We start from the raw sequence: 23,102 nt of genomic DNA, 5'->3' as shown, positions 1-23,102 counted from the left end.
ATATTCAGCTAATGTGCAACACCAGAGAGCTAAGGTGGGACTCTGAAGACGTGAGACATTTGTACTGGCAATGTACAAAGCCTTGATGGGTGCTGCGCTTTTGCTTTGGGACACTAGAGACCTAGCAGTATTTCACTAACACTGCCATTGCTCGAAACATTTGATCCAACTTACCAACCACATAGGAAAATTGGTTGTACTACATTATAATCATGCCTTGCTTTTGACCAAAAACAGCCCCATCCACCTAATTACCCAGCCTTGCTTCTGAAAGAATCATAGACTATTGGAACTGCCCAGGGCCTTAGAGAATGCATGACTTATCCATGTTACAAACGAGGAAACGTAGGCTCAGAGAGGGACCTTAATGTGCTAGTCCCACTGAGTCCCATGCCAGTGTTCTTTTCAAGGTTCTGTCCTGGAAACCTAGAGTATCTTTCAAGCTTTTTTGGCTATTGGAAAAATCGAGAGAGGAAGACTTTTGTTTCCCCAAGGGAAGAAAAAAATTAAAAAATATACATATAATACACACACACACACACACACACACACTGAGAGTGCTAAAAAATGTATACACATGACTTGTATTCATCTTTTTTTATCGGTATATATTGAGTATTACAATTTTAATACAGTTTTTTCCTTTCTTAAAATGTGTATACATTTTTTTGGCCAAATATATATATAAATGTACAGGTGATGTTGAGGGCAGTTTCAAAAGAGAGGGAACAAAAATATTCTCAACAGTAGAATCTTCACAGAAACAAGTGTAGCGCCTTCCAAGAATGAGTGTATTTGTTTAAAACAAAAATTGTCATATTACTTTATGAATCATACCTTAAATACATCCTACATAACTGGCTATTTTAAGAAACCTCACTATGTAGGAATTCACACTTGCCAAACAGAAGAAGATTAAGACTTTGTCCCGGTTGTTTTCCATCTGCCCCTCCATCTTCAGACTCCTTCTCCCTGCTTCTCTGCCCCGCACTGGGCCTCCGGGAGGCTGATCCCTCCATCTGCAACACCTGGGCTCACTTCCCCTCCAGGAGAGGTGCCAGCAGAAAAAGTCCAGGTATTCCTGCTTTTACATGGTCCTTTGCTGCTGTTGGTGGGCCCTCCTTTGCCTCCAGCTCACGCTAGATTCAGGAGCAGCGTTTCTTCCCCAGGCCCCTTCAGGCCCAGAGGCAGTACCAGCTTTCCATTGTCCCAGCACCATTTGCTGGCTCCTTTGCCCCTGCCCACCACTCCATAAACAGTACCTTATTAAAGTCCCTGCGGTTGAACTACTTTCAAGTGGAATTCCACTTCCTGTAGGGACCTGACCGATACACAAATGAGTTATGAAAAATATGTACTGCCATTTCTGAGCATGTGATGCATTTCCAAATAATTCAATTCTCCAAATGTCCCCGAACCACACCATTTCCCCCACAGTCACACTGCATAAGCAAGGTATCCTGTGAGGCAGTAGTCCTTGCTCTCGCTCCATGCTGGAACTCTGAGGAAGGACATTGAGGAGCCCAGAGCCAAGCCCGTCCTGGTCTCCTGAAGCTACTCCCACAGGAACTGGGACCCCAGAGGGTAAGACCTTGAGAATCTGGGCACTGCAGGACTTTGGAGATGAACTTGGACCATCCCCATCAGGGACTAAGAGAGGGCAAGGAGGGTGGTGATGAAGGTGTTGGGAGGAACAGAGGGAGGGGGAAATAGAAGTGGGCAGGTGGGATAGGCCCTGCACATGCCTCTCCAGCCCCTAGCACCTCCTCCACACTGCCCCCTTTATGGTAAGTCACTGCAGGAGGGAGAGCTCCTGTTCTGTGGCCACTGCCTCCAGCCTGGGCCTCATGTGAAAGAGGATGGCTAAATGGCCAGTTGCCATATTCCTTCTCCATCTTACTACCAGTCCCTGACTCTTCCAGCCGATGAGATCTCACCCTGAAAGCCCAGGAACCATCACCATACTCATCCTCCCTAGTAGAAGTATCATTTACATGTGCATTATTTTCAGTGTTCAAAGCATTCCAATTTCCCACATCCACCATATCATTTGGTCTGGGGAGGTTGGTAGAGGATTCTGAGACCAGTGGGACTCAAAAATTACTTACTGAATGGACACTGAGGGCCACTACTAGCTTACATCACCACTTCCTCAAGCTAAAAAAAAAACAAAAAACAAAAAAACCTGATATATTATTGGCTCAGCTGGGTAGTTCAGCCCAGGGGATCTTTCTAGCGTCTCAGTGGGCATCCCCCCACCTCAGTTGTGTACACAAGTGTTCCCCACTGTCTCCCCCTCATCCCCCCCTCCAGACACCAGGGCCACACATCTTAGGCAGCATACACAGTCCCACCCCACATCCCTGTCAGCTTCAGAATTGAGGAAGAATCAGGAATTGGGCTTTGAGCTGTGGTTGAGCGAAAGCAGCATCCTTGGAGATGCCCAGAATCGGTTAGGACAGAAGGCAGCTGTGTGTAGGCATGCGCCAGTGCACTTCACACCTGAGTGTGTGTGGAGGGGCTCACACTCACTTCTCTAGGGCTCCATGCTCACCCTGTGCTCTCCATAAATTAACATGCAGCTGTGTCGTGAATGCTACATGCATAAATGTGGTACCCTTGTACAGTAGACAACCCAAATACCTGAAGGGACTCTGGTCAGATGGACATATCCCCATTTCATGGGCAAGAAAACTGAGGCTCAAGGAAGATGTCGCCCACCTCACAAAGCAGCTGTAAGTCATCGTAAGAAAAGCAAGGGGGATCCAGCACTGCCCGTGTTACCTATCTCTTACCAAAATCCTCAGGGACATGGGCTGTGCTGGCTGAGGTAAGAATGGATAAAGCTGGAAAATGCTCATCTGGAAATCAAAGCAAGGGCAGGTGGAGTTTACATTGGGCAGGAGGTCCGGTCCCACTGCTATGTGCAGAAACCCCTGACAAGCTGGTACTGGAGAGGGAGGGATGGGTGACAGCTGTTATCTCTGGTCTGGGGATGAACAGAGAGGTGCAGAGCTGCCTCCACTGGTAGAAAGATGACAACTCTGGGGAATGATGAGGGGGACGAGCTCCAATTGCTTTGGTATAAGAGGGTACTGCCCTCTGCCTAGCAATGACCAACGTTAGGAGCCAGTTTCTAGAAGGCTCCCTCACCATGTATTGTCTACAGAGCTGGAAATCAAAAGGGAACCTTGGTCAGAAGAGATATGTCATAAAGTTTAGCACTAAAATGGACTAGAAAAAAAACCATACAGACATCTAATACAAGACCAGCACCCTGATTTCAAAGAGGAAACTGAGGCCCAGGCAGGGCAAGTAACTTGAGGCCACCCAGCAAAGCTGCAGCCAAGTTAGGAATAGATATGGCAGGACGGCGACTCGCCCAGATCTCTTTCTACCATCCCAAAAAGCCTTTTTTTTTTTTCATTCTCTCCTATATCCTTTTATCCATTTAGAACCATTTTTGACTCGTATTCATATCTGAGCATGCAAAGTTCACCAGTGGGTGGGTCCTGGGGTTTGGGCTGCCAGCGTGCCAAGCTTCTCTTGATTTCGCAGCAATGATATGGCCGGCCTCACGGTGAGAAGCCAAGAATTCCTCCCATTACCCATTAATTAAGAACCAGCAATGCCACTGGGCGGATCCAGTGTGAACCGTCAGGGGAGGGATGCAGCCTCCCCGAGCCTCGTCCCCCCAACACACAATGCAAAGGCACAAGACATCAGGGTTAATAAACAGTTTTATTTGTCTTGACAGCACGGATTTTCTTACATTCTCAATTAAATTGCCATTAAAGTGCGGGAAATTTTCTTAATCATAACATTTGTTAAAAGAAATCAGAACTAGTATCAGGAACATGGGGGCCATGAAAAGATTTCTTACAATACACAGAATGGGAGCCCCTTGGTTGAGCTAGTGGGTTGGCCAATTTGCAAACAGTTTCTAATTCCTTCTCACCATGAGCACCACACTGGCTGGGACCACCACCCCTGGGGAAAAAGCAATGCTAAAGAGTTCTAAAATTATCCACACGCCCTGCCAGCTCCCTGTGGCCATCTTTGGGTGCTTGCTACTTAAGTGGTTCCAATATTAGGAGAAATGGAGGTCTGGCCCCCTCTACTGTCTTCTACCCCATCCCACCCTTACTAACAAAAGCCCCCAAAGTCATTACAATGAAAACGTGGGTTTCCATTACCCCAACACTAACAATGTTCAGTAAAAATGAGGGTAATAAACACAAAAGCTTGCATAGTAAACAGGAGCTCTCAGCGTTCAATGCAAAAAAACTGAAATCTTAAGGCAAATACTGTTGACTTTGCACATGGGCTGGAACTCTTTACCTATCTGTAAAGCTCTGGGAGCCTAAAGGCGGTTGGCTTGTCAGCACTTGCCCCCGGCAGAGGCCAGATCTTTGCATTACTGCTGAGGCTGTCGGTGTGTTTCTCTTTGGAGGTTATATACAAACACACCCAAGGCTGAAGTATTTTTATACATATATGTACACAAAGGCCCGCTACTCTTTCTTTGTGGAAACCACCAGCTCCACCTCAGGAAGCTGGATGCCAACCTTCGTCCCACTGTCATTGCTAGAAGAAGAGGACAGTCGGGACTTCTTAGAGGCCAAGGAAACTCCACTCCCCTGTAACTTGCCTGCCTCATCATCGCTCCCAGTTACCTCATAATGACCTTTGCTCTTTGACCCCAATCCACCAAAGGTACCAAATTTCAGCTTCCCTTGTTTCCCTTTGACTTTTCCACCTTCCAGCGACGCTTCCCCACCATCAAACTCCAAAGTCCCAGTCGGGGTAGAAGGTGCAGAGAGCTCCCTTTCGTCACTGAAGGAGTTTGAGCGGTGCCGAGGCTTCTTACTTTTAAATAAAGAGAATTTGGCTTTGGGCGAAGATGTTTCAGCCTCTGCCTCTCCTTCCAGAGAGCCTAAGCTGGCTTTTGAGCTCTTCAGGTCACCTTTGGACCCGGAAATGGATGCTTCTGGTGATCCAGTGACACCACCTTTCCCTTTAGGTTTGGAAAAATTGAACTTCGGCATTTTGATTTTGGACTTTTTAAGTTTTACATCGGACTCGTCCCACTCACCCTCTCCAGCACCAGCCTGGACACTGGCCTCCACTTTAGGGAAGTTAATATCCACCCCCACTTCTCTGCCAATCAGCTCTCGACCAGAGAAGGTAAATTTGGGGATCTTCATCTTGGGGAATGTTACCTTTCCAGATCTGCTTTCCAAGTGACCTTGAGGCCCAGACATGCTCAGTCCAGGACCCTGGAGTCCAAGCTGGCCTCCTTTCACACCTCCTTCTACCTTTGGTCCTGAGAAATGAAGTCCCCCAGCAAACCTAGGTGCGTCCAAGTTGAGAGCAGAGACCTGGGGTCCTTTCCACTCAACCCCGGAACCTTTGACACTGGTACGCCCTTCACCCAGGCTGATATCTGGGGCACTGACACCTCCTGAAACATCCACACCTCCTTTGATTTGGGGGCCCTTCAAGCTGACACCAAAATCTGACTCAGGAGATGCCATATTAAATGAAGGCCCCTTCACGCTAATGTCAGGAGCGGCACCGTGGACCCCTATCCCTGAACCTTTCAGATTGCCTTTGATTTCAGGGCCAGAAATTTGCCCGGTGGGGAGTTTCACATTCATACCTTGCAGCTCCATGTCATACCCAGAAGACTTAATTCCAGGCATTTGGAGATTTCCTTCTAGGCCCTGAACACTGATGCCTGGAAGACTTCCTCCAATAGAGGGACCTTTCATCTCACCAGTGGCCCCGAGGCTCCCTTTTACTTTTGGTCCTTCCAAGTTCAACTCCACATCTGGTGCTGAGATTTGAGGGCCAGAGATCTGAGGCCCTTTCAGATGCAGGCCTCCAAGGTTCACATCCATGCCCGGCCTCTTTAGTTCGCCAGTCACTTGTGGCCCCTTGATGTTAATGTCCAAGTCAGACCCTGGGGTGGAGATGCCAAACTGGGGCAGCTTCATCTGGGGAAGTTTAAAACCACCTTCAGGGGCCTCCAAACTTAGATCAGGAGCACCTACTGATACTTGAGGGCACTTGATGTCACCAGAGACGGCCAGGTCTCCCTGCAGGCTTGGTCCCTTCAGGGTCACATCTGGCGCACCAACCTTAACCGTTGTTGCGGCATCGATCCCTGGCACTTTCACACCATCTCCTTCCATCTTCACCTTTCCACCAGCACCTCTGAGGTTAAACCCTGGGGCATGCACCTTCATGCTAGGAACAGATGTATCCAGCTCTCCCTTCAAACTTGGTCCTTTCAAGTTCAGGTCAAGGTCAGGTCCAGAGACTTTGGGCATAGAGAGGTTCACTGAAGGCAAGTCTACTTTGGGCCCCTTCAGAGATACATCAGGGCCTTCAAGCTTAACATCTGGTGCACTCAAGCCTCCTTCAAGTGAGGGCAGCTGGGCCTGGAGCTCAGCTCCCCCGCCCTCCATTTTCACACCAGGGATGCCGATCTTAGGCATCGAAAACTTGGGAAACTTGATTTTCGATTCTGGACCTTGCAGATTGACATCTCCTCCTTCCAGTCCCACACTGGGGACATCACCCTTAATCTTTGGTCCTTTCAAGCTAACGTTCACATCAGGGATGGAGACTTCAGGGACAGAAATGCCAAATGACGGTGCTTTGACTTTAGCATCTGGGCCCTCAATGTTGATGTCAGGTGCGTTCAAGTTTGCTTGCACCCTGGGGCCTTTCAAGTCGCCCTCCATTTTGGGAGTTGAGACATCCCCCTTGAACTTGGGAGCCTTCAGCTTGATGTCAGGACCTTCCACGTGAATCTCTGGTGAAGCAATATCCAGATCAGGGGCCTGGATTTCACCTTCCATTTTGGAGCTAGGGAGGGGGGCCTCAGCTTTAAATTTAGGTGATTTAATGTCAAATTCTACATCTGGGAAATACATTTTTCCAAACATAGGTTTCTTGGTTTTAGGAGATTTCACATCGACTTTAAGTGTGGCGTCCGGCCCAGTAACACCGACATCTACGTCTGGAGTCTTGACACTGGCATCAACTTCGCCTCCGGGAACATTCAAGTCAAATCCTTGTTTCTTGGCCTTAATTTTAGGACCACTCATGTGAATTTTAGGCATTTTAAACTTACTTTTCTTGCCCTTGCCACCAACACTAATTTCAGGAGTCTCAACATTCAGCTCGGCCTCAGGAACAGTCACGTCGAGCGAAGGTGACTTAAAGTCAGCTTTAGGGCTTTTGGTACCGAATCCAAACTTGGGTTTCTTAAATTTGGGAATTTTAACATCTGGCCCCTCAATGTTAACATCTGGGCTCTCCATGTGTATATCTAAGTTTGGAGCTTCTAAATCAACTTTGGGGCCCTTGAGGTCCAGTTCAACACCTTCTAATTTGGGACCAGAAACTCCAATTTTGGGTGCTTTGAGATGCAAATCAATATCAGGAGCAGTTACTTTAGGGGCAGATATATCCAGTGATGGCATCTTCAAATTTGGGCCACTGAGTTTGGCATCGGGGCCTTCAAAATCCAGACCTGGACCTTTAAGATCTACTTCCGGACCTTTGAAAGTACCTTCAATTTTAGGGATAGACACATCAAAATCTCCTTTAACTTTGGGTCCTTTGAAATCCAGGTCAACATCAGGCATGGAGATCTTGGGAGCTTTGATGTTTACCTCAGGCATCTTGAACTTGGGGCCCCTCAGTTTCGCATCTGGGCCTTCGATATTCACATCTGGAACGTCAATGTCCACTTTAGGTCCTGAGACATCAATGTCGGCCTTAGGCAGGTTCACATCCACCTCGGGGCCCTCTCCTTTGAAGCCAGGCATGCTGAACTTGGGCATTTTCACCTTGGGCATCTTCAGGTGCCAGTCTGGGCCATGAACATCCACATCTGGGGCATCGATGTCCATTTTGGGCCCTTTGATATCAATTCCAGGGCCCTTGAGGTCACCTTCCACCTTAGGCAGGGAAACATCCACATCACCCTTTACTTTGGGACTTTTCAGGTTTAAGTCAATGTCAGGCATGGAGATCTTAGGAGCTTTGATGTTCATCTCTGGCATCTTGAACTTCGGGCCTTTCAGTTTTGCATCTGGACCTTCAATATCCACATCAGGGCCTTCAATATCCACTTTGGGTCCCGAGACATCAATGTCGGCCTTGGGCAGGTTCACATCCACCTCAGGGCCCTCTCCTTTGAAGCCCGGCATGCTGAACTTGGGCATTTTCACCTTGGGCATCTTCAGGTGCCAGTCTGGGCCATGAACGTCCACATCTGGAACATCGACGTCCACTTTGGGGCCCTTGAAGTCACCTTCCACTTTGGGCAGAGAAACATCCACATCGCCCTTTACTTTAGGACCCTTCAGATTCAAGTCAACTTCAGGCATGGAGATCTTGGGTGCCTTGAGATGCAGGTCAGGCATTTTAAACTTGGGGCCCTTCAGTTTCCCTTCTGGACCATGAATGTCAATGTCAGGAGTGTCTATGTCCAGCTTAGGGCCTTTAACATCAATTTTGGGACCTTTCAGATCTCCTTCCAGTTTAGGAATGGAAATATCCAAATCTCCTTTTACTTTAGGTCCTTTCAAGTTCAAATCAATGTCACTCATGGAGATTTGTGGAGTTTTGAAATGCACATCAGGCATCTTAAATTTGGGACCTCTGAGTTTCCCTTCAGGACCCTCAATGTCCACCTCTGGTCCTTTCAGATCACCTTCCATCTTAGGTAGTGAAAGGTCCACATCGCCCTTTACCTTTGGCCCTTTCAGATTTAAGTCAAAGTCAGGCATGGAGATCTTGGGGGCTTTGATGTGCATCTCAGGCATCTTAAATTTGGGCCCCTTCAATTTTCCTTCTGGACCTTCAATATTGATATCAGGAGTATCAATGTCCAATTTGGGAGCTTTTATGTCAATTTCAGGGCCCTTGAGGTCACCTTCCACTTTGGGCAGAGAGACATCTACATCACCCTTCATTTTGGGGCCTTTCAGGTTAAAGTCAACATCAGGCATGGAGATTTTGGGAGCTTTGATGTTCATCTCAGGCATCTTGAACTTGGGGCCCTTCAGTTTTGCATCTGGGCCTTCAATGTTCACATCTGGGGCATCAATGTCCACTTTGGGGCCAGAAATATCAATGTCAGCTTTAGGGAGGGTAACATCCACTTCTGGGCCCTCTCCTTTGAAGCCTGGCATGCTGAACTTGGGCATTTTCACCTTGGGCATCTTCAGGTGCCAGTCTGGGCCATGAACGTCCACATCTGGGACATCGACGTCCACTTTGGGGCCTTTGAGGTCACCTTCCACTTTGGGCAGAGAAACATCCACATCGCCCTTTACTTTAGGACCCTTCAGATTCAGGTCAACTTCAGGCATGGAAATTTTGGGTGCCTTAAGATGCAGGTCAGGCATTTTAAACTTGGGGCCCTTCAGTTTCCCCTCTGGACCATGAATGTCAATGTCAGGAGTGTCTATGTCCACCTTGGGTCCAGTGACATCAATGTTGGCCTTGGGCAGGTTCACATCCACTTCTGGACCCTCTCCTTTGAAGCCAGGCATGCTGAATTTCGGCATTTTCACCTTGGGCATCTTCAGGTGCCAGTCTGGGCCATGAACATCCACATCTGGGGCATCAATGTCCACTTTGGGGCCCTTGATGTCAACTTCAGGGCCCTTGAGGTCACCTTCCACTTTGGGTAGAGAAACATCCACATCGCCCTTTACTTTAGGACCCTTCAGATTCAGGTCAACTTCAGGCATGGAGATCTTGGGTGCCTTGAGATGCAGGTCAGGCATTTTAAACTTGGGGCCCTTCAGTTTCCCTTCTGGACCATGAATGTCAATGTCAGGAGTGTCTATGTCCACCTTGGGTCCAGTGCCATCAATGTCGGCCTTGGGCAGGTTCACATCCACCTCGGGGCCCTCTCCTTTGAAGCCAGGCATGCTGAACTTGGGCATTTTCACCTTGGGCATCTTCAGGTGCCAGTCTGGGCCATGAACGTCCACATCTGGAGCATCGATGTCCACTTTGGGGCCTTTGAGGTCAATTTCAGGGCCCTTTAATTCACCTTCCACATTAGGGAGAGAAACGTCCACATCAGCTTTAACCTTAGGACCTTTCAGGTGCAAATCAAAGTCAGGCATGGAGATCTTGGGGGCTTTGATGTTCATCTCTGGCATCTTGAACTTGGGGCCCTTCAGTTTTGCATCTGGGCCTTCAATGTTCACATCTGGAACTTCAACATCTACTTTTGGTCCTGAGACATCAATGTCAGCCTTGGGCAGGTTCACATCCACGTCCGGGCCCTCTCCTTTGAAACCAGGCATGCTGAACTTGGGCATTTTTATCTTAGGCATCTTCAGATGCCAGTCTGGGCCGTGAACATCCACGTTTGGGGCATCAATGTCCACTTTTGGGCCTTTGATGTCAACTTCAGGGCATTTCAGGTCACCTTCTACTTTAGGCAGGGAAACATCCACATCGCCTTTGACCTTAGGACCTTTCAGGTGCAAATCCAAGTCAGGCATGGAGATCTTAGGAGCTTTGATATTCATCTCTGGCATCTTAAACTTAGGACCTTTCAACTTCCCCTCAGGTCCTTCAATGTTAACATCAGGGCCTTCGATGTCCACCTTAGGTCCTGACACATCAATGTCGGCCTTGGGCAGGTTCACATCCACCTCGGGGCCCTCTCCTTTGAAGCCCGGCATGCTGAACTTGGGCATTTTCACCTTGGGCATCTTCAGGTGCCAGTCTGGGCCATGAACATCCACATCAGGGGCATTAATGTCCACTTTTGGACCTTTGATATCAATCTCAGGGCCTTTCAGGTCACCTTCCACTTTAGGCAGAGAAACGTCCACATCGCCCTTCACCTTGGGGCCCTTCAGGTTTAAATCAATGTCAGGCATGGAGATCTTGGGGGCCTTTAGGTGCATCTCTGGCATCTTGAATTTGGGCCCCTTCAATTTTCCCTCTGGGCCTTCAATGTTAATATCAGGAGCTTCAATGTCCACTTTGGGGCCCTTTAGGTCACCTTCCACTTTTGGCAAAGATACGTCCACATCACCCTTCATTTTGGAGCCTTTCAGGTTAAAATCAAGGTCAGGCATGGAGATTTTGGGAGCTTTGATGTTCATCTCAGGCATCTTGAACTTGGGGCCCTTTAGTTTTGCATCTGGGCCTTCAATATTCACATCTGGGGCATCAATGTCCACTTTGGGGCCAGAAATATCAATGTCAGCTTTAGGGAGGTTCACATCCACGTCTGGGCCCTCTCCCTTGAAGCCGGGCATGCTGAACTTGGGCATTTTCACCTTGGGCATCTTCAAATGCCAGTCTGGGCCATGAACGTCCACATCTGGGACATCAATGTCCACTTTGGGCCCTTTGATATCAACCCCTGGCCCTTTCAGATCCCCTTCAATTCTGGGCTGAGAAACAGCCACGTCACCTTTTACTTTGGGGCCCTTTAGGTTTAAATCAATGTCAGGCATAGAGATCTTGGGAGCTTTGATATTCATGTCAGGCATCTTGAATTTGGGACCTTTTATGCCTCCTTCTAGACCTTCCACATTGACTTCTGGGCCCTCAATGTCCATTCTGGGACACTGTATGTTGAGATCTCCTTGTGGCAGGTCCACAGCCACATCTGGTCCTTCCGCTTTTAAGCCAGGCACACCAAACTTGGGCATTTTCATCTTGGGCATTTTCAAATTCCAATCTGGACCATGAACGTCCACATTAGGTGCATCAAGATGTACTTCTGGTGCCTGAATATCCACTTTGGGTCCTTTAAAGTCACCTTCTAAATTAGGACCTGCAACATCTAAGTCTCCTTTGACTTTAGGACCTTTCAGATTTAACTCCACATCAGGCATAGACACTTTAGGAGACGAAATGCTCAGGAAAGGCATTTTGAACTTGGATCCTTTCACTTTTCCTTGGACCTCAACATCGGGAGCGTTGACATCAATTTTGGGGCCTGTTACATCAATATCTGGCTTTTTAACTTTGACATCCACCTCAGGTGTGTGAACTTTGGAGCCTGAAAAATTAAATTTGGGAAGCTTAAAACGAGATTTCTTTGACTTGCCTTCAATATTGAACTTAGGACCAGAAATGTCCACTTCTGGGCCCTTTACATCCAACTTGGGAGCTTTAATGTCACCTTCCAATTTGGGTCCAGAAACATCAACATCTCCCTTAAGCTTTGAGCCTTTCAAATTCAAGTCAATTTCTGGCATGGAGATCTTGGGCATGTTTACATGCATGTCAGGCATCTTCAGTTTTGGACCTTTTAATTTGCCTTCTGGGCCATGAATGTCAATATCTGGAGCATCTAAATCTATCTTCGGGCCCTTGATGTCAAGAGTAGTCCCTTTCAAACCACCTTCTACATTTGGAAGTGAAACATCCCCTTCTCCTTTCATTTTAGGGCCTTTAAGGTTAAGGTCCAAATCTGGCATTGATATCTTAGGAGCTTTAATGTTCATCTCAGGCATCTTAAACTTTGGACTTTTCCACTTTCCTTCAGGTCCTTCAATATTCACATCAGGACATTCAAGGTCCACTTTGGGTCCTGAGACATCAATGTCGGCCTTGGGCAGGTTCACATCCACGTCCGGGCCCTCTCCTTTGAAGCCGGGCATGCTGAACTTGGGCATTTTCATCTTAGGCATCTTAAGGTGCCAATCTGGGCCGTGAACATCCACATCGGGGACATCAATGTCCACTTTGGGGCCTTTGATGTCAACTTCAGGAACTTTAATCTCACCTTCCACTTTTGGTAAAGACACGTCCACATCACCCTTCACTTTGGGGCCCTTCAGGTGCAGATCAAAGTCAGGCATGGAGATCTTGGGAGCTTTGATGTTCATCTCTGGCATCTTGAACTTAGGACCTTTCAATTTTCCCTCAGGTCCTTCAATGTTAACATCAGGGCCTTCAATGTCCACCTTGGGTCCTGAGACATCAATGTCGGCCTTGGGCAGGTTCACATCCACCTCGGGGCCCTCTCCTTTGAAGCCTGGCATGCTGAACTTGGGCATTTTCACCTTGGGCATCTTCAGGTGCCAGTCTGGGCCATGAACATCCACATCTGGGGCATCAATGTCCATTTTGGGCCCTTTGATGTCAACTTCAGGGCCTTTCAGGTCACCTTCCATTTTAGGCAGAGAAACATCCATATCACCCTTTACCTTAGGACCTTTCAGATGCAGATCCAAGTCAGGCATGGAGATCTTGGGGGCTTTGATGTTCATCTCTGGCATCTTGAACTTAGGACCTTTCAACTTTCCTTCTGGTCCTTCAATGTTAACATCGGGGCCTTCAATGTCCACCTTGGGTCCAGTGACATCAATGTCGGCCTTGGACAGGTTCACATCCACTTCTGGGCCCTCTCCTTTGAAGCCCGGCATGCTGAACTTGGGCATTTTCACCTTGGGCATCTTCAGGTGCCAGTCTGGGCCATGAACATTCACATCTGGGGCATCAATGTCCACTTTGGGGCCTTTGAGGTCAATTTCAGGGCCTTTCAGATCACTCTCCATTTTAGGACCTGTGATATCCATATCTCCTTTCAGTTTTGGACCTGTTAGATTAAGATCAATATCTGGCATGGATATCTTTGGAGTCTTAAAATGCATCTCAGGCATCTTAAATTTTGGACTTTTCCACTTTCCTTCAGGTCCTTCAATATTCATATCAGGGCCTTCAATGTCCACTTTGGGTCCTGAGACATCAATGTCGGCCTTGGGCAGGTTCACATCCACCTCGGGGCCCTCTGCTTTGAAGCCAGGCATGCTGAACTTGGGCATTTTCACCTTGGGCATCTTCAGGTGCCAGTCTGGGCCGTGGACATCCACATCAGGGGCATCAAAGTCCACTTTGGGCCCCTTGATGTCAACCTCAGGGCCTTTCAGGTCACCTTCCACTTTAGGCAGAGAAACATCCATATCACCTTTTACCTTGGGACTTTTCAGATGCAGATCAAAGTCAGGCATGGAAATCTTGGGGGCTTTGATGTTCATCTCTGGCATCTTGAACTTAGGACCTTTCAATTTCCCCTCAGGTCCTTCAATATTAACATCAGGGCCTTCAATGTCCACCTTGGGTCCTGAGACATCAATGTCGGCCTTGGGCAGGTTCACATCCACTTCTGGGCCCTCTGCTTTGAAGCCAGGCATGCTGAACTTGGGCATTTTCATCTTGGGCATCTTCAGGTGCCAGTCTGGGCCATGAACGTCCACATCTGGAACATCAATGTCCACTTTGGGGCCTTTTAGGTCACCTGCCACCGTAGGCAGGGAAATGTCTACATCTCCTTTGACCTTAGGACCTTTCAAATGTAAATCTACATCTGGCATGGAGATCTTTGGGGCTTTGATATTCATCTCTGGCATCTTTAAATTAGGCCCCTTGATTTTTCCCTCTGGACCCTCAATGCTCATATTTGGGGCTTCAATGTCAACTTTGGGTCCTGAGACATCAATGTTGGCCTTAGACAGGTTCACATCCACGTCTGGGCCCTCTCCTTTGAAGCCTGGCATGCTGAACTTGGGCATTTTCATCTTGGGCATCTTCAGATGCCAGTCTGGGCCATGAACACTCACATCTGGGCCATCGACACCCACTTTGGGTGCTTTGATGTCCACATCTGGCACTTTCATTTCACCTTCCATCTTGGGCACAGACACATCCACGTCCCCTTTGACTTTGGGGCCTCTCAAGTGTAAGTCCACATCAGGCATGGAGATCTTGGGGGCCTTGAAGTGCATGTCTGGCATCTTAAACTTGGGGCCTTTGAACTTGGCATCGGGACATTCCAGGTCAACGTCAGGCACCTCCACATCCACACTGGGACCCTTCAAATCTCCCTCCAACTTTGGCACAGACACATCCACGTCCCCTTTGACTTTGGGGCCTCTCAAGTGTAAGTCCACATCAGGCATGGAGATCTTGGGGGCCTTGAAGTGCATGTCTGGCATCTTAAACTTGGGGCCCTTCAGCTTCCCTTCCGGTACCTCAAGGCTCACATCTGGGGCTTCAATGTCAACCTTGGCTCCAGAGATGTCAATGTCAGCTTTGGGCAGGTTCACATCCACGTCTGGGCCCTCTCCTTTGAAGCCTGGCACGCCGAACTTGGGCATTTTCATCTTGGGCATTTTCAAGTTCCAATCTGGGCCATGAACATCCACATCTGGGACATCGACACCCACTTTGGGTCCTTTGATGTCCACATCTGGCACTTTCATTTCACCTTCCATCTTGGGCACAGACACATCCATGTCCCCTTTGACTTTGGGGCCTCTCAAGTGTAAGTCCACATCAGGCATGGAGATCTTGGGGGCCTTGAAGTGCATGTCTGGCATCTTAAACTTGGGGCCCTTCAGCTTCCCTTCCGGTACCTCAAGGCTCACATCTGGGGCTTCAATGTCAACCTTGGCTCCAGAGATGTCAATGTCAGCTTTGGGCAGGTTCACATCCACGTCTGGGCCCTCTCCTTTGAAGCCTGGCACGCCGAACTTGGGCATTTTCATCTTGGGCATTTTCAAGTTCCAATCTGGGCCATGAACATCCACATCTGGGACATCGACACCCACTTTGGGTCCTTTGATGTCCACATCTGGCACTTTCATTTCACCTTCCATCTTGGGCACAGACACATCCATGTCCCCTTTGACTTTGGGGCCTCTCAAGTGTAAGTCCACATCAGGCATGGAGATCTTGGGGGCCTTGAAGTGCATGTCTGGCATCTTAAACTTGGGGCCTTTGAACTTGGCATCGGGACATTCCAGGTCAACGTCAGGCACCTCCACATCCACACTGGGACCTTTGATATCAACTTGTGGACCTCTGAGATCACCTTCTAGTTCTGGAACAGAGGCATCTATCTCTCCTTTCAGTTTGGGTCCCTTCAAATTCAAGTCCACATCTGGCATGGAGATCTTGGAAGATTTGATGTTCAATTTAGGCATCTTAAACTTAGAGCCTTTTAATTTTCCTTCTGGTCCCTCAATGTCTAAATCAGGAGCCTCAATGTCCACTTTGGGGCCAGAAACATCAATGTCGGCCTTGGGCAGGTTCACATCCACATCTGGGCCCTCTCCTTTGAAGCCGGGCATGCTGAACTTGGGCATTTTCACCTTGGGCATCTTCAGGTGCCAGTCTGGGCCATGAACATCCACATCTGGGACATCGACACCCACTTTGGGTGCTTTGATGTCCACATCTGGCACTTTCATTTCACCTTCCATTTTGGGCACAGACACATCCACGTCCCCTTTGACTTTGGGGCCTTTCAAGTGTAAGTCCACATCAGGCATGGAGATCTTGGGGGCCTTGAAGTGCATGTCTGGCATCTTAAACTTGGGACCTTTCACCTTTCCTTCTGGACATTCAACATCAATGTCACCAACATCCAAATCCACCTTAGGGGCTTTAACATTTATTTCAGGAATTTTCAAGTCTCCTTCCACTTTAGGAAGGGAAACATCTACATCAGTTTTCAGTTTAGGGGCTTTCAGATTAAGTCCAACATCAGGCATAGAGATTTTGTGTGTCTGTATATTCATGCTTGGCATCTTGAACTTGGGACCCTTTAGTTTCCCCTCTGGACTTTCAATAGTCACATCTGGAGCATCAATGTCCACTTTGGGTCCGGAGACATTAATGTCGGCCTTGGGCAGGTTCACATCCACTTCTGGGCCCTCTCCTTTGAAGCCGGGCATGCTGAACTTGGGCATTTTCACCTTGGGCATCTTCAGGTGCCAGTCTGGGCCGTGAACTCCCACATCTGGTACATTAACGTCCACTTTGGGACCTTTGAGGTTGACATCCGGAGCTTTTATCTCTCCTTCTACTTTTGGGACTGTCACATCATAATCTCCTTTCATTTTGGGACCTTTCAAATGTAAACCAACATCTGGCATGGATATCTTCTGAGGCTTTATATTCATTTCTGGCATCTTAAATTTAGGTCCTTTTAGTTTGGCATCTGGACCTTCAATATTCACATCTGGAACGTTAATGTCCACGTTGGGTCCTGTGACATCAATGTCAGCCTTGGGCAGGTTCACATCCACAGCTGGCCCCTCTCCCTTGAAGCCGGGCATGCTGAACTTGGGCATTTTCACTTTGGGCATCTTCAGGTGCCAGTCTGGGCCATGGACATCCACATCTGGAGCACTTATGTCAACTTTGGGCCCTTTAAGGTCGACATCTGGCACTTTTATTTCACCTTCTACATCAGGCAAAGACATATCTGCATCTCCCTTTAGTTTTGGCCCCTTAAGATTCAGGTTCACATCAGGCATGGAGATCTTCGGGGCCTTGAAGTGCATCTCAGGCATCTTAAACTTGGGACCCTTCAGTTTTCCTTCTGGTCCCTCAAGGCTCACATCTGGAGCTTCAATGTCAACTTTGGGTCCAGAAATGTCAATGTCAGCTTTGGGCAGGTTCAAATCCACTTCTGGGCCCTCTGCTTTGAAGCCAGGCACGCTGAACTTGGGCATTTTCATCTTGGGCATTTTCAAATTCCAGTCTGGGCCATGAACGTCCACATCTGGGGCATTAATGTCAATTTTGGGTCCTTTGATGTCAACATCTGGCACTTTCATTTCACCTTCTATCTTGGGCACAGACACATCCACGTCCCCTTTGACTTTGGGGCCTCTCAAGTGTAAGTCCACATCAGGCATGGAGATCTTGGGGGCCTTGAAGTGCATGTCTGGCATTTTAAACTTGGGGCCCTTCAGCTTTCCTTCTGGTCCCTCAAGGCTCACATCTGGAGCTTCAATGTCAACCTTAGGTCCGGCAATGTCAATGTCAGTCTTGGGCAAGTTTACATCCACATCTGGGCCCTCACCTTTGAAACTAGGCATGCTGAATTTAGGCATTTTCATCTTGGGCATTTTGAGGCTCCAGTCTCCACCTTGTACTTCTACATCTGGTGCTGTAATGTCCACCTTGGGGCCTTTGATGTCCATGTCTGGAACTTTCATTTCACCTTCTATTTTGGGTGCAGACATATCTACATTTCCTTTCATTTTGGGTCCTTTAAGATTGAGGTCAACATCTGGCAGAGTCATCTTAGGAGCTTTGAAGTGCATCTCAGGCATCTTAAACTTGGGGCCTTTCAACTTCCCTTCAGGTCCTTCGAGGCTCAGATCTGGAGCATTAATATCTACTTTGGGTGCAGAAATGTCCACATCAGCCTTGGGCAGTTTAACATCCAATTCTGGCCCCTCTCCTTTGAGGCTGGGCATGGTAAATTTGGGCATTTTCATCTTGGGCATCTTTAGGTTCCAATCAGGACCTTGAACTTCAACATCTGGGGCACTGGTGTGTACTTTTGGCCCTTTCATGTCACCTTCCAGCTTTGGCACTGTAACATCGTATTCTCCTTTTACCTTGGGGCCTTTCATATGCAAATCCACATCAGGCATGGAGATCTTTGGGCCTTTAATATTCATCTCAGGCATCTTAAACTTGGGACTCTTCAGCTTTCCTTCAGGTCCTTCAATATTAACATCTGGAACTTCAACATCCACTTGGGGTCCTGAGATGTCAATGCCAGCCTTTGGCAAGTTCACATCCACCTCGGGGCCCTCTCCTTTGAAGCCAGGCACGCTGAACTTGGGCACTTTCACCTTGGGCATCTTCAGGTGCCAGTCTGGGCCATGAACGTCCACATCAGGGGCATCAATGTCTACTTTGGCACTTTTAAGTTCAACATCAGGAACTTTAATCTCACCTTCAACCTTTGGCGCAGTGACATCGTATTCTCCTTTTACTTTAGGGCCTTTCAAATGTAAGTCCACATCTGGCATAGAGATCTTTGGGGCTTTGATATTCATCTCAGGCATCTTAAACTTGGGTCCTTTTAATTTTCCTTCTGGTCCCTCAATTCTCACGTCCGGAGCACTAACATCTACCCTGGGCCCTGAAATGTCCACATCAGGCTTGGACAGGTTCACATCCACCTCCGGGCCTTCTGCTTTGAACCCTGGCACACTAAATTTGGGCATTTTCATTTTGGGCATCTTCAGATGCCAGTCTGGGCCGTGAACATCCACATCTGGGGCATTAATGTCCATCTGAGGACCTTTCAGCTCTCCTTCAAGTTTTGGTACTGTGACGTCATACTCTCCTTTTACCTTTGGGACTTTAACATTGAGGTCTACATCAGGCATGGAGATCCTTGGTGTCTTGACATTCACTTCAGGCATCTTAATATCAGGGCCTGTAAGTTTGCCCTCCAGGCCTCCAGTGTTGATGTTTGGGGCTTCCACGTTGATCTTGGGTCCTGAAATAGTGACATCTCCTTTGGGTAGATTCACGTCTACATCTGGGCCTTCCCCTTTGACTCCCGGCACGCTGAACTTGGGCATTTTCATTTTGGGCATTTTCAGGTTCCATTCTGGGCCATGAACGTCCACATCTGGGGCACTGATATCCACTTTGGGGCCTTTGACATCAACTTCAGGGACTTTGACTTTCCCTTCTACTTTTGGGAGTGTGACATCTACACCGCCTTTCACTTTAGGTGCAGCTGCATTTAAATCTACATCTGCCATAGAAATACTGCAAGATCCTATTTTCCCAGAAGGACCACTCAGCTTGGGGCCTGCCAGGGTCCCCTCCAGGCTGGGTGTTTCTATGTCCACTTTGGATCCTTTAACTGCCACTTGAGGGCCTTTAACATCACCTTGCATTCCCGGAGCAGAAACTTTAATATCTCCTTTCAGTTTGGAGGACCCAAGGCTCAGATCCACGTCCTGCATGGAGATTTTAGGTTTCTGAATAACCATTTCAGGACTCTTGACTTTAGTACCTTTCCCCTTCCCTTCCAACCCCCCAGTAGCAACCTTGGGCAGGCTGATATCCCCAGAGATCCCAGGAAGAGTCACTTGACCTGTGGGCAGTGTCACATCAACGCTGGCTCCCTCTCCCTTAGAACCCGATACAGAGAATTTCGGGACGTTCATCTTGGGCATATTTAGTTTGCCCCCAGGCCCATGAATATCAATGTCAGGGGCTCGACCTTCCACATTGGGGCCCGTGATGCTGCCCTTGATTTGAGGAGCAGAGATGTCCATCCCCATACTCCCCTGTGGCTTGGCACCTTTCAGGCCTAGGTCTCCCTCAAGTGATGGCCCAGCGATTTGGGGGTCCTTCAGCTTCCCCCTAACGCCCTCAATATTGGCAGAGGAAGCCCTGACCTCTAGCTGAGGGGTCTGGATGTTCCCACCAATGGTCATGCCTGGCTTACTGCCCTTGTGCCCCACAGAGAATTCAGGTGCAGACACATTCAACCCTGCCTCTGGTGCCTGGCCCTCAGGCCCTATTGAGACACCAAATTTTGGCATCTTCATGGTGGGCATTTTAATTTTCCCATTATTGTCACTCTCGTGAGATGGGCCCTGCAACTCTATGGCTCCACCCCCAAGAGAAGATGAAATGTCCACTCCTGGAACTTGGACCCCACCTTTGCCACCCAAGTCCAAGCCCTTTCCACTAACATTGACACCCAGGCTTCCCACCTTTATCCCAGGCATGGTGACCTGGAGCTTTGAGTGGCCAGCACCTTGGAGCTCTGGTCCTGGAACAGAAATGGACCCTGCTCGGATGTCCACAGCAGAGCCTGTGGTTGGAGACACTGTCCCCGAGCCCGAGGGCAGTCTGATCACAGTCTTCCCAGGCTGAGTCTCCACATCTACAGTGGAGATTTCAGTCAGTTCATCCCGTGGAATCCTGAACTTGAACTCTGGGCTGCTGATGTCAATGTCTTTGGCTCCTTCCCGGCCTGTCACATCCACCGTGTAGGCCGTGACCCTTCTAGTCACCGTGATGGTACGGCTCTGGGTCTCCCCAGGGTCCACTTCCACTCCATCCTCCGACTTCAGCCGAGGCTTGATCTTCGTGGTATAGATACGCCGGTACTCCTCATCATCCCCGCTCTGCGGAAAGACATGCCCGGCAGAGGTTGCAGCAGAGTCTGCCTGAGTTACAGACGCCCGGCCACAGCCCAGCTGACAACATGGTTGCCTGTTTCCCAAAGAAGCTGGGACCATAATGGAGGTCCACAGAGCTTCCTGGGGCAGAGCACAGGGGGGCTGACAAAAATGGGATTGACAGTCACATCACAGGAGGAAATCAGAAATCATTTGGGGAAACTCCGGTAAGCAAAAGTCATGGGGAAGGGTGTAGACTCCTGGACTACGTGGTCTAGGAGAAAGATTTACAATCAATTCTAGACTCAAATCTGCCTGTCAAGTACCGGGGACGCCTCCGGGCAACCAGCTCTGTGCTGACTTGACCCTAAGGCTCTTGGCTCTCAACTCCCTGGCGTGTTTGTTTAATAGAGAGGGGAATCCTCCCAAGGACCCCTGGAACGTATTTGTTGAGACTGATTGTGCTTGGTTGAACACTTCCACTTTGAGGCCCCATTAATTGTTACATAAACAAGCTGTCAGAAGGATCAGGGGAATGTCCCTCAGGCACTTTGCTGCCCAGTGTCTGACTCACAGATGAGTCCAGGCCTCTGGGAGTAGAAAAATGGTCTGTGAGGCAGAGCTGGGCACCTGTGAAATCATTTCAAAGATTCTGGCAAAGCAGCCAACCTTCCTCCTGGCATCTAGGAGCAGACAGCATGAGTCGGTTCCCACACCGTGGCACTCGGAAGAGACTGACAGAAGACTTTCCGGGGCTGCGTCAGCCACATGCCACACGTGAATAAGAACAGATAGACTGGCTCAACAGAGAGACCGAGGGGGTGAAATTAGGAGAAGGAATGATAAGAGAGGTCCAATGGGCAGACAGAAGGCTCAGGAAGTGGGGCCAGCAGGTCGGCGTGACCAGGGGGAGCTCTGGGCGCAGACAGGCCAGCAAGGCACTCACCAGAACCACCTCGGAGCTGTGGGAGCTAAAGACTTCGTGGGTAAAGGTCTGGCCAGGCTCAGGGGAGCGGTCCCCCTTACGGTGCAGCTTCAGACCCACGGTGTGGTGCCCCATGGTGCTCAGCAGCTGGGTCACTTCGCCCGACTGCAGGTTGTCAAAGTAGATGGTGGCACCCACAATCTGGTCCCCTGAGCAGGGAGGAACAAGAAGCAGGTCTCAGGGAAAAACAACCAACCACTGCGGGCTTGGCATGCGAACTGACTTGCATTTCATGCATGTCACGACCACCCTGCAACGCCTTGTATAGATGAAAAAACTGATTTGCCCACATTGGCAAGAGCTTGTGAGTGGAAGTCGGAATCGAGGATTATGTCTCCACCACCCCACATGACCATTTACCCCGAGGACAGTGAGCAAGTGACAGACAGGAAAGCAGGGCCTGGGTACTGACCATCCTGATAGCACTGGGACCAGGCCCTCCCCAGCCACGTGCCCACTTCTGCCTGCCCCCTGCCTGTCCCTTCACCCTCACCCACCCCAACCCAGCACCCAGCTCACACAGAGATGACTCACCCTCCTTGACCACCCCAGTGCGGGCCGCAGGGGAATTCTGCATCACCTCCTGCACAAAGACGCCGTCGTCCCTCTGGGCAATGGTTAGCCCATGGGAGCCGCTGCCCTGCCAGTTGGGCAGCAACAGCTCCCGGGTTGTCTCCTCCTCCTTCTCCATCTGGGACGAGGGAAGGAAATGAGCTGAGGACAGTGGGGTACAAGGCACAGCAATGAGAGTATGAGAAAGCCAGGGATCTCAGGTGCTACGAACTCGCAGGGGTGCAGCACTGTCCCCCAGGTGCCTACAGTGCTTCAAGGGGCAGCAGGAATGTGGATGCAAGCGGCTTCTGAGGTCACCAGCCCCTCACATCCCTTCCACCCAAGCCCTGCCTCCCAATGCCACCCGGGGTTCTCCACCTTCCCCATCCCAGCACCTCCACCTCTCTCATCACCCTCCCTCCTACTGACCGTTAGCAGGACTCTGTTCAGGAGCGAATGCCTTGCCGGGAGCCCGCCCCTCCTTCCTGTCCTCTCCTCAGTCTCTCTCGCAGGGAATCTCGGTCACACAGCCTAGAGAAAAGCTCACAATGATGTCCATACTCAACAACTGCTTGCTCGAACCCCGACCA

At 49.2% G+C, this 23,102-nt stretch overlaps 1 protein-coding gene across 6 annotated transcripts in view; it reads right to left on the bottom strand.

Moving 5' to 3' along the window:
- Positions 1-23,102, bottom strand: part of AHNAK (AHNAK nucleoprotein) — a 92,245-nt gene that overhangs the window by 58,555 nt on the left and 10,588 nt on the right. For 3 of the 6 annotated variants that reach the window (XM_081062531.1, XM_081062529.1, XM_081062530.1), the window contains exons 2-4: positions 22,942-23,043; positions 22,495-22,651; positions 21,922-22,109 (exon numbers count right to left, since the gene is read on the bottom strand). In XM_081062531.1, coding sequence (XP_080918657.1) covers positions 21,922-22,109; positions 22,495-22,651 — 345 coding nt within the window. In that variant the 5' untranslated portion in view covers positions 22,942-23,043. Of the gene's footprint in view, positions 1-606; positions 20,982-21,921; positions 22,110-22,494; positions 22,652-22,941; positions 23,044-23,102 lie in introns of those variants that run through there. The other 3 variants (XM_081062526.1, XM_081062527.1, XM_081062528.1) reach the window with 2 other exon arrangements.

The sequence above is a fragment of the Rhinolophus hipposideros genome (assembly GCF_964194185.1).
Source record: "Rhinolophus hipposideros genome assembly, chromosome: 10".
NCBI classification, from domain to species: Eukaryota; Metazoa; Chordata; class Mammalia; order Chiroptera; family Rhinolophidae; genus Rhinolophus; species Rhinolophus hipposideros.
The sequence above is the reverse complement of the archived record's forward strand: the minus strand, read 5'-3'. Positions and strand labels throughout refer to the sequence as shown.